The 14408-nt window shown below is 35.7% G+C and overlaps 1 protein-coding gene across 10 annotated transcripts in view; it reads left to right on the top strand.

Moving 5' to 3' along the window:
- SEC31A (SEC31 homolog A, COPII coat complex component) overlaps positions 1-14408 on the top strand; it is a 75698-nt gene that overhangs the window by 6114 nt on the left and 55176 nt on the right. For all 10 annotated transcript variants that reach the window (XM_051966274.1, XM_051966275.1, XM_051966267.1 and 7 more), the window contains exons 5-10: positions 4731-4826; positions 5269-5409; positions 7699-7841; positions 10026-10125; positions 11696-11857; positions 12050-12202. In XM_051966274.1, coding sequence (XP_051822234.1) covers positions 4731-4826; positions 5269-5409; positions 7699-7841; positions 10026-10125; positions 11696-11857; positions 12050-12202 — 795 coding nt within the window. The remainder of the gene's footprint in view (positions 1-4730; positions 4827-5268; positions 5410-7698; positions 7842-10025; positions 10126-11695; positions 11858-12049; positions 12203-14408) is intronic.

The raw sequence follows: 14408 nt of genomic DNA, 5'->3' as shown, positions 1-14408 counted from the left end.
GTTAGATTTGGAGAATTGAGTAAAACAGCTCTTTGGGGCATTTGTTGCCCTGCTTTGAAGCAGGTAGACATTAGAAGATATCGGTAATTAGTCTTGGAATTAAAAACTAAAATCCCAAATAATTGAATAGTATGTATTTCTGAAAAATGGTCAGAGTGTGTGAACATGATTGCTGTTTTTACACCTACCTATGCTTTTTTATGAAAGGACAATACATTATTGCATGTTGAGAATTTTTACTTTTCAAATTTTTTTTTAACTTACATAGAGTAAATTCTGTTCTTCTAACATGATCAGTGATTACAGATGCAATGTATCAAATTTACCTACTAAAATAATTTTTTAAAAATTTCATGTGAAAAAATGTAAAGGGCTAAGTAGGCAATTGATTTTCAACCCAGAGTTAAAATTCAAGTTAGGATTTCACTGAATGTTTATAAATAAATCTTAAGAGAATCCTCTAGATTCTAGAATCTAAAGTCTAGAAAGGCTTAGAGAGGGAGCTGAGCTTACTTGGCTTCTGGTGACAGGAGAAGTTTAGTTCCTGATTTCAGGGATTCCAGTTTGGGCAAGCACACTTCCTACTCCCTTATTACCTGAAGCCCTATTGTGGAGAATGCCTTATCCTCTCATGTGTTACTCAGAAGTTTACAGAACTTTACACAGGGCCTGGAATTTCTGGATTGTCCAAGCAGCTAGAGCTTAGGAGGGCCAGGATTTCCCAGGATTTCTGTTATGGGAGTGACAGCAAAGATTTTTCCCTTTGAGAAAAGTTGATACCCTACCTGAAGCCCAGCTAATACATTGACCAGTCCTTATAGTGGTCCCTTATAGGGATCCCATACTCCCCTCTCAGCATCCTGACTTTTGTTGATACAGGTGGTGCTGAGCTTTGCTGAGGTTTCGTCAGGAAGCTAGCCACAGGGACTTCTTGTCTTCTTTCTAGAGTTGTACAATACTAGCTCCCCTTGAGTTTATTTAAGACTAGTTGTGGTTCGTAGGCCTGAGGATATACTTATCCCTATTGGGGATGAAGTGTGGAATGAAGTTTGGGGGCCTAATGGATACTCATATTCCATGGACCATTCCATGGATGAATGTGGGGTTTTTTGAGCATAGAGTAGAAGAGGAATTGTGAACTTGGTGATTCCATAGGCTTGAGTTTAAAGGCCTGGGATAGCTGTGCTCCCCTGAGAGTACACAATTGACTCTGTTCTGGGGAAGAGGAAAAGAGAGCTGAGCTGGTGGTGATTCCCTCTCTAGGATTCACATACTCACAGCAGTATAGACTGGCAGGGCTGGAATGGGCAATGGACAGTGTTGGGAATGGACAGTCTCTGCCCTGGGTTGAAAATGATACTCGTCAGGTCAGAAGTGGGAGAGATGATTGTGTAAATCTTTATGGGATTATAGGTCCCTTTATTCAATCACCCAATAGCAAGAACTAATGATAACTAACATTTATATAGTACTTTAAGATTTACAAAGTGCTTTTTATACAAACACACACATACACACACGTGCCTACGTATATGTATGTGTGTGTGTAGTCAGTTGATCCTCACAGTGACCCCAAGAGGTAGGTGTTATTATTATCCTCATTTTAATAATGAGGAAACTGGCCCATCTGGAGATTTAAGTGCCCAGGGTCATTGCTAATAAGAAAAGTAGGATTCCAACTCTTGTCTGGGGCTCTATCAATTGTACTGCTTAGTTGCTTGTAATTTATTAAGTATTTATTAAATGTTTGCTTACTACTCCTACCTTTGAAACTATTGATTGTATGATAATGAAGAAGTCATTTAATCCCCCTGTGCTCCAAGTGACTCTTTATAAAACAAACAAATGCTGTGTTTCAGAGATAAAAGGAATTTCTTCCTCTGGGAGTTCCATGTACCAAAACAATCTTAAGTCCAGTCCCTTTCCATTTTTTATGTGCAGGGTGCTGAGGCTACAAAGACAAGGGAAGTAGACCTGCCTTCAGGGAGCTTAAATTCTGTTGGGGAAGATGGCATCTACATAGAGAGGTATAGAAAAAAATAAATTCAGGCTAGATTTGGGGGTGGTGGGGAAGGCATTAGCTTTCAGGGCCTCATAGTTGGAAAGGACCTCATTTTTCAGATGAAAAAAATTGAGGTGGGGGAGGTTGAGTGACTTGTCTGAATTCACAGAGACAGTGAGTATGGGTCAGTCTTTGGACCAAACCCTATATTCTTCCCATTATACCTTATTTTTAAAAAGCCTTTAGTAGAAAGGTGATGTTTGCATTTTTTTTTTTTTTGTAAATAATATTTTATTTTTTCTGATTACACTTAAAGATAAATTTCAGCAGTCATTTTTTTTTAAATAACATTTTGAGCTCCAAGTTTTTCTCCCTTTACTTCCCCGATTTAAAATGGCAAGCAATTTGAAATAGTATATACATGTTCCATTTAGTTTTTATGGTAAAGAGGTAGAGATGAGAAGAGAGTGCTTTCTGAGCAAGGGGTGACAGTTTATATCAAAGTAGGCAGGCAGGAGATAGAGAATCATGTATAAAGAACAAGAAGATCTGTTTGACTTGATTGTGGAGTCTGAAGGAAAGTCATATCTAGGACCAGACTAATAAGAAATGAGGTTTTAAATACCTTATAGAGGAGTTTATATTAGGAAAACTTACTGGTTGTGTTCAGCAGAGACTAGATGGTCACTCCTTAGTACTTGATATTGGGCATGTGGGGTGGACTTGGACCACTAGAGTCCCTTCCAACTGGGATGAGCAAAAGTACTGATGGCTTATCATCCCATTTCCTCTCTTAATTATCTTTGAGTTTGTGTAGGCAACAGATCCTCAATCTGGACTGGATCAGATGCAGAGGAGGTTAAGAAGGAATCCTTACATGACTTGCTGCTGTTGTATATATGGAGTTGCCCTGTTGTTTGAATTTTATTTATAAATTTTAATGAAAACATATATCCCTGAGTCGGAAGAAGGTAGTATAGTTCTATAGTTTTGAGTAAGATTTAACAAAGATAATAATTGCTACAATGAATTTACAAGCTCCCAATGTAACTTCACAACTGGATTTGTCAGTTCATGCTGACTCCTCCTAGGATTGGAGAAGTACATGTTAATATTCTTAGGTTTATGGAATGCCAGATAGCAATTTGTTATAATTAAATTTGAGGATTTTTTTTTTCCCATTAAGAGCAAGTTATTACAAAACTTTGTTATGAAAGTGCCTCTTTTTGAAGTTTAAAAGTATTCATTTTTAAGTAATTGCTTTGGTTATTGAAACCAAAAACCCAATTGCTAAATCTCTAGATTTGTGACATCTGTCTAGGAATCTACACTTAGTAGCTATGTGATCCTGGTTAAGTCACTTAAAATGTTTGCCTTTGTTTCCTCAATTGTAAAATAGGGATAGTGATAGCACTTACCTCCCAAGATTGTTGAAAGGATCAAATGATATAATATGTGTTAAACACTTAGCACAGTTCCTGGAATACATAGTATTAGCCCTCCACCCTTTTGTGTTAGTTATATTTGTACCCAACATTTAGTTTTTCTGTCAGTGTCTAGAATCTAAGAAGCACCCACCACTACTTTTTTCCCCCTAGTTTTCTGTTGAAAGTTCATAAATGATATCTTGGGCTGTGGTGACAATGGCTCTCACCTTATCCTGAATGCCCTGTTTTCTTTCATGGCATGTTTTTATATTGCCATGAAGTAGCTTCCCCTAAGACAGGCAGCAAAAATTAATTGAGAAGTACAGAGAGATTTAAAACTTGGTGGTAGTTATAGTTTACACCAGCCACCTCTTGTAGCTTTTCCTGCATTTATCTCTTTAAGGAATGACTCTTAGGTCAATTGTGGGGATGTCAGAGATGCAAAACTATAGGAGGGAATTTTGCATGGTAGTGATTGGGAATTTTCCCAGGCTCTTTAAAAATCATGAAAAAATGCCCGTTGGCATAAAATGTCAATATTTCCCTGTACACAACTCCAGAATATCAGGTACCATTTCTCCACAGTTGATTTGTAATCTTGATGGTTAATGATGAGAGGTGGTTTCTTTTTTTTTTTTTTAAACATCTCCAAGCTTATTTTTATTTATTTTTCTTCTCAGTAGTATTTTATTTCTCCAAATAGAAGTAAAAAAAAGTAAATCATTTTTTTAAGATTTTGTGTTCCAGATTTTTTTCTCCCTCTTGCCTAAGACAGTAAGCAATCTGATTTTATACACACACACACACATATATATATATATATATATATATATATATATATATATATATACACACACAATTCTTTTAAACATACTTCTATATTTGTCATGTTGTGCAAGAAAAATCAGTCTAAAAATGAAAAAAACCATAAGAAAGAAGGAGGGGAAAAAAAGTGAAAATAGTGTGGCATACTTTGCATTCAGTCACCATAGTTCTCTGGATGTGCATGGTATTTTCCATTCCAAGTCTTTTGGAATTGTCTTGGATAACTGCATTGCTAAGAAGAGCTAAGTTTATCATAGTTGATCATATCATAAGAGTTTTATAGCATGGTACGGAAACATTCTGTTTCATTGATTGTAATTTATTTTTCTAAACAAATGATATGATGCAGAAAGTAGATGTGAAAAATAGAGGCAAAAACAAAGGTGGCTGGCTTATCCTTGGTTTTATAGGTGGAGAGGAGGGTCATTTCTCATGACTATTTTGACAGCTGTGTTTGTTGTTATTTTAAATTGCAGACTAATTTGGTAGCCTCTGGGGCTAACGAGTCTGAAATCTACATTTGGGATTTAAATAATTTTGCAACTCCCATGACACCTGGAGCCAAGACACAGGTATTAATTATTGCTTTGATTTCTTTTAAGTTTTTGTGAAATAAACTGATCCAAAATGGATTCTGATACTTCAGAGGTTGAACAGATTTAAATTTACTCCACAGGAAATGGAAATACATTTGAAATTGTGGTTTGTATATTGTTGATTTTTTTCCCCAGTGAAACAAATGTTTTTAAATGTACTTATGCATACTTTTAACTATAAAAGTAGTTAGTGAACAGGGTATTGTTGAGTTTGAGATGAGCACTGGGCTCAAATTCTCTTCTGCTATTGTATGAATTTAGGAAAGTCACTTAACCTATCGGGGTCTCAACTTCCTCATCTATGACAAGGAGGTGGAGTAGATGATCTCCCCAAGACTTTTCATTCTGTGACCTGATCCTCAACTTGTTTGTGACAGTTTTTTTTTGTTTGTTTGTTTGTTTGCTTTGTTCCATATAGCCCCCAGAAGATATCAGCTGCATTGCTTGGAACAGACAAGTCCAACATATTCTAGCTTCAGCCAGTCCCAGTGGCCGGGCTACTGTTTGGGACCTTAGAAAAAATGAACCTATAATCAAAGTCAGCGATCATAGCAACAGGGTGAGTATCTTTTGTAAAGAGCTTGTTAAATTTACTAAAATTTTTAATATTTGAAGTGTGGTAAGCAGTGTGATATAATAGCTAGAAAACTGTCCTTGCCAGAAACACTTGTAGCCCATCTGTAACATGATCTGGCTGTATAAAATTGGATGAGTCCCTTGGTCTCCTAGAACTCTATGTAAGCTGCAGAAAAGGTGCTGGCTTAACTGGCATCCCAGTGCCAGTCTAATCTGAGAGTGGTCCTTATCCCTCACCTATTAAAGTATTGGGGTACTCTCTTTCTTGCTTTGTGAAAAGGCTGGGTTCCAGAAGCAAATTTGGCTATACTGCCAAATCCTGCTTTTCCATTGACTTTTGTCTTTGAAGTAGAGCATCTTAGAGTTCGAAAGACCAGAGTCAGATCCTAGTTCATAATTTGCTCTGTGTTCCTTAGCTCTGAAATTGTTTGCTCATGTGTAGGATGGGGATAGTAATGCCTGTGAAACTTCATTTCTCAAAGAGAAATGATGAGATTCAGCATGTATGGAAAACACTTTTTTTGGTGAACCCTGATGATGTGATCTCAATACCATTCTTTTATAAGAGAAATAAAGATCTTCCTGTTGGGAAAAAAGCTCACAGAAAATGGAGTTGAAATTTTTTGGGAGAGTGAGGAAGAACTTAACAGGAAGGTGGTGAGCCAGGTCTGTGGTATTCTTGTTCCTGGGGGAATGCTCTTTTTTTTTTTTTTTTTTTATTTATTTTTTTAATTTTTTATTTAATAATTATATTATATTGACACTCATTTCTGTTCCGATTTTTTTTTCCCCTCCCTCCCTCCACCCCCTCCCCTAGATGGCAGGCAGTCCTTTATATGTTGGATATGTTGCAGTATATCCTAGATACAATATATGTTTGCAGAACCGAACAGTTCTCTTGTTGTGTAGGGAGAATTGGATTCAGAAGGTATAAATAATCCGGGAAGAAAAACAAAAATGCAGATAGATCACATTCGTTTCCCAGTGTTCTTTCTTTGGGTGTAGCTGCTTTTGTCCGTCATTTATCAATTGAAACTCAGGTCTCTTTGTCAAAGAAATCCACTTCCATCAAAATATGTCCTCATACAATATCGTTGTCGAAGTGTATAATGATCTCCTGGTTCTGCTCATTTCACTTAGCATCAGTTCATGTAGGTCTCTCCAAGCCTCTCTGTATTCATCCTGCTGGTCATTTCTTACAGAACAATAATATTCCATAACATTCATATACCACAATTTACCCAGCCATTCTCCAATTGATGGGCATCCATTCATTTTCCAGTTTCTAGCCACTACAAACAGGGCTGCTACAAACATTTTGGCACATACAGGTCCCTTTCCCTTCTTTAGTATTTCTTTGGGATATAAGCCCAATAGAAACACTGCTGGGTCAAAGGATATGCACATTTTGATAATTTTTTGGGCATAATTCCAGATTGCTCTCCAGAATGGTTGGATTCGTTCACAACTCCACCAACAATGCATTAGTGTCCCAGTTTTCCCGCATCCCTGGGGGAATGCTCTTAACTCATATTCTTGGCCCCATAATCTTTCCATCCGGCTCTTTTTTGCCCCAAATAGGGAATTCTTTCCTGCTTGCAAATTTGGGAGGTATTAACCTCCCAAAGCCCATCTGCACTTGCAAGTCCTTTGAGAACCCAGCCTTACCTCCATACCATGATGAAGCTTCTGTTGGAGAACATGTAGTGAGATGGAAATTTTTAGATAAATAAACTATTCTTAAGAATAGTTAGTAATAATCAAAAAAAATTTATGCCTTGGTCTCCTTTACAAAAGTGTGAGAAAAAAGTGATTTTCTTTTAAAGCATTTAAGTTCAACATGAAACTTCTAAATCTGTCTTGCTTATTAGTAATGCCTTCTAGCTTTCCTTCTGTTATAGTTTATGTATTTTTTTAAAAAGTCAGACTATCAGTTGTAGAGACAGTGCTAATATGTACAACAGAGGGAATAGAAACATGAAATCATAGATCCAGTTCCTTCATTTGTGGTACATGCAGGAAAATTCATTTTGGCCAAAAATTCTGGTCTTACCAGATATCACATAAATTTAGTGAAAGCATCAGAAATTAATCTTTCTGAGACCCTTAATAAAAATTTCCTGGGGAAAAAAAAGTTAGATTTTTTTTTGTTTACAAATTGGTCCTGAGCTAATAGATTAATTTTGATTAATGTGTGCTAATGAAGAAATGTTTTTACTTCCAAGCTAATTTTTAATGGGTTACTCTCCATTCTGTAATTATATACATATAGATGCACTGTTCGGGATTGGCTTGGCATCCTGATATTGCTACCCAAATGGTTCTTGCTTCTGAAGATGACAGATTACCTGTGATTCAGATGTGGGATCTTCGGTTTGCTTCTTCCCCACTCCGTGTTTTGGAAAACCATGCAAGGTAGGGAGGGGTGTGTGTGTGTGTGTGTGTGTGTGTGTATACATACATGCTGAACTTATATTGAGTATTTGTAATTCTCAAGTGAAAATTGTTTTTTCTTTAATTCTTAATACTGAAATATGTTTTTTTAAAACTTGATTTCATAAATAGATTTTCAGTCACTTAAGGTTTAGCGAAAAAATTTGCCAAGTCCTCATTTTGTTATAAAATAATTTGATCTTTATTATCTTCTTTTAAAAATATATATAATGCAAATTAATTTATATAATTTATAACACAAATGAATAGTAAACACATAAAATATTTAAAATATTTCATGATATATTTCTGAATTCCATGTAAATTATTTTAATAATTTATATAAAATTTTGAGTTCCCAATTCTCTCCCTCCCTCTTGTTCCTCTCCCCTTCTTGAGAAGATAAGCAATTTGATGTTACGAATGTGAAGTCATGCAAAACATATTTCTATATTAACTTATGTTGCAAAAAAGGAAAAAAAAAGGAAAAAGAAAAACAAAGAAAGTTTAAAAAGATATGTTTCAATCTGCAATCAGTTCTCTTTTTGGAGGTGGATAACATTTTTCATCATTCATCATCTTGGAATTGTCTTTAATCATTATCTTGATCAAGTACCTAAGTCTTGATCATCCTTACAATATTGCTATTAACTTTGTTGCACCTTCATTTTTTTAAAAACGCTTTTGATGCCAATAAATCCTTCAAAATTATTTTAATAATAAAAGTGAAAAAATATGCTTTTTGGAGAAATTAAACATTTGATCTTTGTTTTTAAAAGACTCTCAGGTTTCTCTTTGGTTAATTTCTATACTTTGGATTCGATTGATTTTTGCCTCTGTGACTGATCTCTGCCCAGATCATCTGCAGGCTTCTAGCTCTTTTCATGTTCAGCTCTGGATTGGATGAGGGATATAGAGCCATGCCTCTTTGGTTTTCATTCTCATTGTTCTAGTGCATTTGTAGAGATTTTTTGGTATGTTTGTGGTAATTCTGGGTTCCTCTAGACTTAATCATATTGCAATTTTAATATCTTGTTGGCTTCTATTAAGAAAAATAGAATTAGCCTTTTGTAGGAAGAAAAACTGGTTAAAAAGCTTTGCTAGATATTCACCTGCCACTGTAAAGGACTTGAACCAATAATTCTGGATTTCATATGGAACTTCAGCTTTCCAAGTTTTGTAGAAAAGCTAAAATTTGAGATAACTTTTTTTTAGTCATTATATTAAAAGTAATGTAAATGTTCAAATCTTGCTTATTTGATCCAGCTTGTACTTTTATTACATTGTCCTTGGTTTGAAAATACAGACTAGACAATTTTTGCAAATTCCTTTTTATGGAATACTTTTAACTTTTTAAATGTTGCTCTGCCACCTTCTTTGTTCAAGCTTACAATTCTTGTCTCTTCACTCTTCACTGGATTTTTAATTTAATTTTTTTTGCATGTTTCTTTGACTTCTTTGCTTTCATTTTATCTTTTACTCTTCAGTACTGGTTGAGTATTCAGGATTATCTACTCTGTTCTAGCTTTCAATTTTTTCAGACAGTTTTTCTTTAGGAGATTGGCAGTAAAGAAAAAAGAACTATGGAATGAGAACTTAATGATTATCAAAATATGGTGAGGGCATCCTAGATGGGTCTGGCAGGAGCTGAAGATAGAAGCATGATTGAAAGTGCCCTGGCCTCTGAAGTGGAGACCTGCAGTCAAATTTTACCTAGACATTTCACCATCTGCTTAGTCTTGGTCAAATCATTGACCCTCTCTAGAGCTGGGTTTGTCATCTCCAAGGTGTGATGGTTTCTGAGATCCCTTCTAGCTATAAGATGATGAAGCTATATAGAGGATAGGAGATCGGAGGAGGTTGAAGATGAATGAGATGGGGAAGGAACAATTTTAGTGGTACACTGCTAGAGGATATCAGAAGAAATGGGATCCTGGGAATAAGGGGGCAGCCTTGAACAGAGTTGTCTTTTGTCAGAGATTGGAACAATTAAATAGAGAAAACGGAATGATGTTAATAGATTTTAAGATTTCTCTAGAAGGAAGAAAAAGTAGTTAACTCTTCATTATTTTGCACAGATAAAAGGAAAATTGATTGTTTTCTCTAAAATACTTGATTTAATTACACTTAAAAATTTATTTTCTTTCACCTTCCATATCTCTACAGAGGAATTTTGGCCATTGCCTGGAGCATGGCAGATCCCGAGTTATTGTTGAGCTGTGGAAAAGATGCCAAAATTCTCTGCTGCAACCCCAACACAGGAGAGGTATGGGAAGTTTAATATTGTCTTAAAATTTGCTGTCCCTAAGGTAATGATATTTTGTTTTTGTCTGAAGAAGAAATTCTTTAAACTGTTTGAGTATGGGAATGAAGGATAGCTGAAAGTATTATAGAGATGTGGGTGAATTTTTGTACTCAAGAAAAATTTTGTCATGATGTTATCTGGGCACTAATATTCTGCAGAGAAGTTAAATATATAGAGCAACTCATTGTTTTTATAAATCTTATCAAATTATTCTTATTAATCTTACCAAAGATTAGTTAACATAGTAGCCAGTTTTTAAAATTTGTTTTGAAGTGTTTGAACTTTATACGTTATCAACAAATTGTCTTATCAACTTAGTTATTTTTTAATAAGTTAATTGGGGGAAAAAGGCTAGGTATGCCTTCTTTTTTTTTCCCTCAATTAACTTATTACTTTATAACAAATTTTTAAAACTGGCTTTGAAAAATAATGTGACACTGGGTACCTAATGCATTTGATATAAATGTGGAAGAATGTGATATTTCTAAGCCTAACATGCAAATTGGTTTCACTGCTTTAATGTAAAAGGAGTACTTACTTTATTAGTAATATGTTACTATGTTCATTCCCATACTCATTGCCTTTTTTTGTTTGTTTCTATTTTGGAGATTTTCACATGTAGCAGAAAATACTTGAGAGGGAAATTGAAGTTGAAAAGTAAAGTAGGTTTGGAGATAGAGTAGATTTCTGAAATCATATTAAATTTTGCCTAATAAAGTTTAGAGACCAAATCCTATAAATCATATTCCTTTGCATCATTCCAAGGAAAAAATCAGATTTAGAAATAACAATTTGACTTATTTAACTTGGTGATGTGACTTCTTCTATCATCAAGACTATTTGTTCATTCCTGAGGAAATTAGAAAAATACTGCTGATTGTGAATATGATTTTAAATGGTTATAAATAGTTATTTGTCATAGCCAAATTAGCCATTTTAAACATGAAAGATGTGCATTTTATTTGAACTTTTAAAAACTCTGACAGACAGGTAGTATCATTTTATGTCTTGAACAAAGGAAGAAAGTACAGAAGTGCTTGTATTTCTTTTACCTCACAAGTAGAAAGCTGTATCACTCTTGGATCTTTTTTTTAATTTTTTTGATGTTGTTCTTCATTGCTTAAGATAAAAATAATAAGACTCTGAGTCATCTAAAATCTAAAAAAAGTTGATATCATGTTGGCAGATAAAGGTCCAAATGGACCTACTATCACATATAATTTCTACTATAATGTATATTGTCCTTTTTTATTCTCATCAGCTCCTATAAGTAAACGCTGAAAATATTCTGTTTTTGAGATGCAGTTATATGTATTATTAATTTTTATGGGAAGATCTCCTTACTTGTCTCATTCCTAGAATGCTTGTGCATTGGTTATTTTAGGACTCTACTTATGCTTTGTGTGACATTTCCAAAGATAGTTTAAAAACTTGAAGATAGCTTTTGAATGTTATTTGTCTGCTGGCTGTCCTAGTTGTAAAATGATAATGCTATTTCCTGATTTTGGTGGGGGTTGGGGATTTGCTCTAGGTGCTGTATGAACTTCCCACCAACACACAGTGGTGTTTCGATATCCAGTGGTGTCCCCGAAACCCAGCTATCCTCTCTGCCGCTTCCTTTGATGGACGTATTAGTGTTTACTCTATCATGGGAGGGAGCACAGATGGCCTGCGGCAGAAACAGGTAGACAAGGTATGGAAAGTTTGGGATTTCATTCAAGAATCTATTTTTCTTTCTGATGGACAAACTTGAAAGCAGCTAATTAAAACAATAAAACTAGGTAATGCTGATTATGCAGGACCATTTTATGTTTTTTTATGCCACATGTGGCATATGATGCCTAGCAGAAATGAATTTTTACATTATTTTACCTTTTTTATTAAGCTCTCGTCATCATTTGGGAACCTTGATCCCTTTGGCACAGGACAGCCTCTTCCTCCTCTGCAAATTCCACAGCAGACTCCTCCACAGGGTGTCGTGCTGCCATTAAAGAAGCCACCAAAGTGGATCCGAAGGCCTGTGGGGGCTTCGTTTTCGGTATGTGATTTTGCTTATATCAGCTCTGTGAGGGTAAGATTGGTTATTAAAGTACTTTTCTCGGTAAAGTGTCCTTTCAGAATGGAGAAGGTATAGGTTTTCAGAGTTCCTGTATAATATAGTATAATCCAGTTAAAAGGCACTGAGATTGTTGATTGGACTTAAGAGAGAAAGAACATAGGAAACTAGGGTACAAGTAGGGATGTGTGATCATGTCCAGTTCACCAATGACCCCTTAGTCCATGGTTTTGTGATCTCTCGACAGTGTTGTGGAATAAGCTAAATCTAAGGAATCCTGTGCTAGATTCCCCTTGACATGCTTTGTGGTTTTGAATTGATAGCATGTTCAGATTCAGTAAAATTCCTTTATAAAAATTGTTTGTTCTTCCAGAGGTTGTGATGCTATAGATCCAATCATGTCTCATGTGTATCTAAGGATTTTTAGGGTAGCTCTAGAAATCACATACTTACAGGGTATTTGTAGCTCTTCTGACCCTGGACCCTCCAACATTATGTACTAATAAAATTTCGCTCCATTTCTGGGAATTCAATGTGTGTGTATTTTATTTTCCCCCAATATATGTAAAAACAATTTTTAACTTTAATTTTTAAAATTTTGAGTTCCATATTTTCTTCCTCCCTCCCTACTGCACTCATTGAGAAAGTAAGCAATTTGATAAAAATGATACATGCACTTAATGTGTGTGAAGCTGAACTCCCCTTGGTGCTGTGGGATTGTCTCGATGCCTCATTGTCTGTTTGTATAGTAAATGCTGAAGAAGTACTTTCTAATCTCCTAGCAGTGGGCCCTCTGTTTCTAGTTACTTCGGTTCAGAACTTTGATATCATCTTCAACTTCTTCCCATGCACATGCTTCCTGACTGCAGATAATTATTTATCAAGTCCTTTGCTCTTCCTGTAACCATCCACAGTCAAGCTTACTTCTGCACATTGCTGGGCTCCCTGTGGACTCTTTCCTTGTTCCTTTTGACACTTCACTGCAGCATGATTGTCTTGTTAAAGTAAATTCATCAACAGGCATCTAAAATATACTTCATGGATTGTATCACTTATCTGTTTTGAATCCTTCAGGATAATCTATCATCCACAATGCTGGAGAGCATCTAGTTCCACCTGTGTCTGAAAATGGACTCCTGATAAAGAGCCACAAGCTCCCAAGGCAACCTGCATATTTCTTTGTGCTGAGAACTTAAGCACAGGTCTGATTCTCAGGCAATTTTCCTTATGTCCAGACTAAGGCTTGCTTTTGCTCTTATTGCTTCTAATTCTATCCTGGGAAGTCTAGTCAGGCCAGGCCAGGCCAGATCATTCTTCCATACAGTTGCCTTCAGGTTTTTACAACTGGACCCTCCTCTCCTGTTCCACCTTTATGTGTCACTCGACACATCTGGCCTTCTGGTGGCTCCTTAATGAAGTCAGCAAGGGGCACCACAATGCATAGAGTACTCTGTTGGAGTCAGGAAGACTTGAATTCAAATCAAGCCTCAGACACCTGCTTGGATCCTGGGCATGCCATTTCATTCTTGTCTGCCTCAGTTTCCTTGTCTCTAAAATGGGGACAGTAACAGCATCTACCTTTTGGCATTGCTAAGCTGAAATGATATTTGTGAAGACCAAAGCACAGTGCCTGACATATAGTAAATGCTATATAAATTATTCTCATTCTTCCTTCCATCTCTTATCTTATGCCTTTGCTTTAGTGTCCACTGTGCCTGGAACTTTTTTCCTTCTTCATATCTTGGAACCCCTTTTGTCTTTGAAGATTTAGTGCAAACACCAACTTTGGTATGATGCCTGTTCGGGTACCCTTAGCTATTTTATCCTTTCTTCCATTCTTCAGGTTACCTTGAATCTGCTCTATGTTTTTTGTATGAATCCTACTATGTTATATCCTAAAAAAGGATGTGAAGTCCTAGAGGTTAACTATTAGTTTGTTTTTGTCTTTGTCTTCTTAGAGTCTATGATGGTTTAGGGCACATAATAGGTGTTTTATAAAAGAATCTTGAGAGTCATAGCTGTCTGACCCCAACCTTATTGTTTCCTCCACATGTTTCCTCTAGTCAGACTGATTGACTGAATGTATATGAAAATATTGCTTGTACCTAACAGTTTTGTTTATGCCTTTCCTCTTACTGAATGTGCCTTCCTAATAATAACTAATATTTACATAGTACTTACTTAACAT

The sequence above is a fragment of the Antechinus flavipes genome, chromosome 6, assembly GCF_016432865.1.
Source record: "Antechinus flavipes isolate AdamAnt ecotype Samford, QLD, Australia chromosome 6, AdamAnt_v2, whole genome shotgun sequence".
NCBI classification, from domain to species: domain Eukaryota; kingdom Metazoa; phylum Chordata; class Mammalia; order Dasyuromorphia; family Dasyuridae; genus Antechinus; species Antechinus flavipes.
Note: the sequence above shows the minus strand (reverse complement) of the source record. Positions and strands in the feature narration are given on the sequence as shown.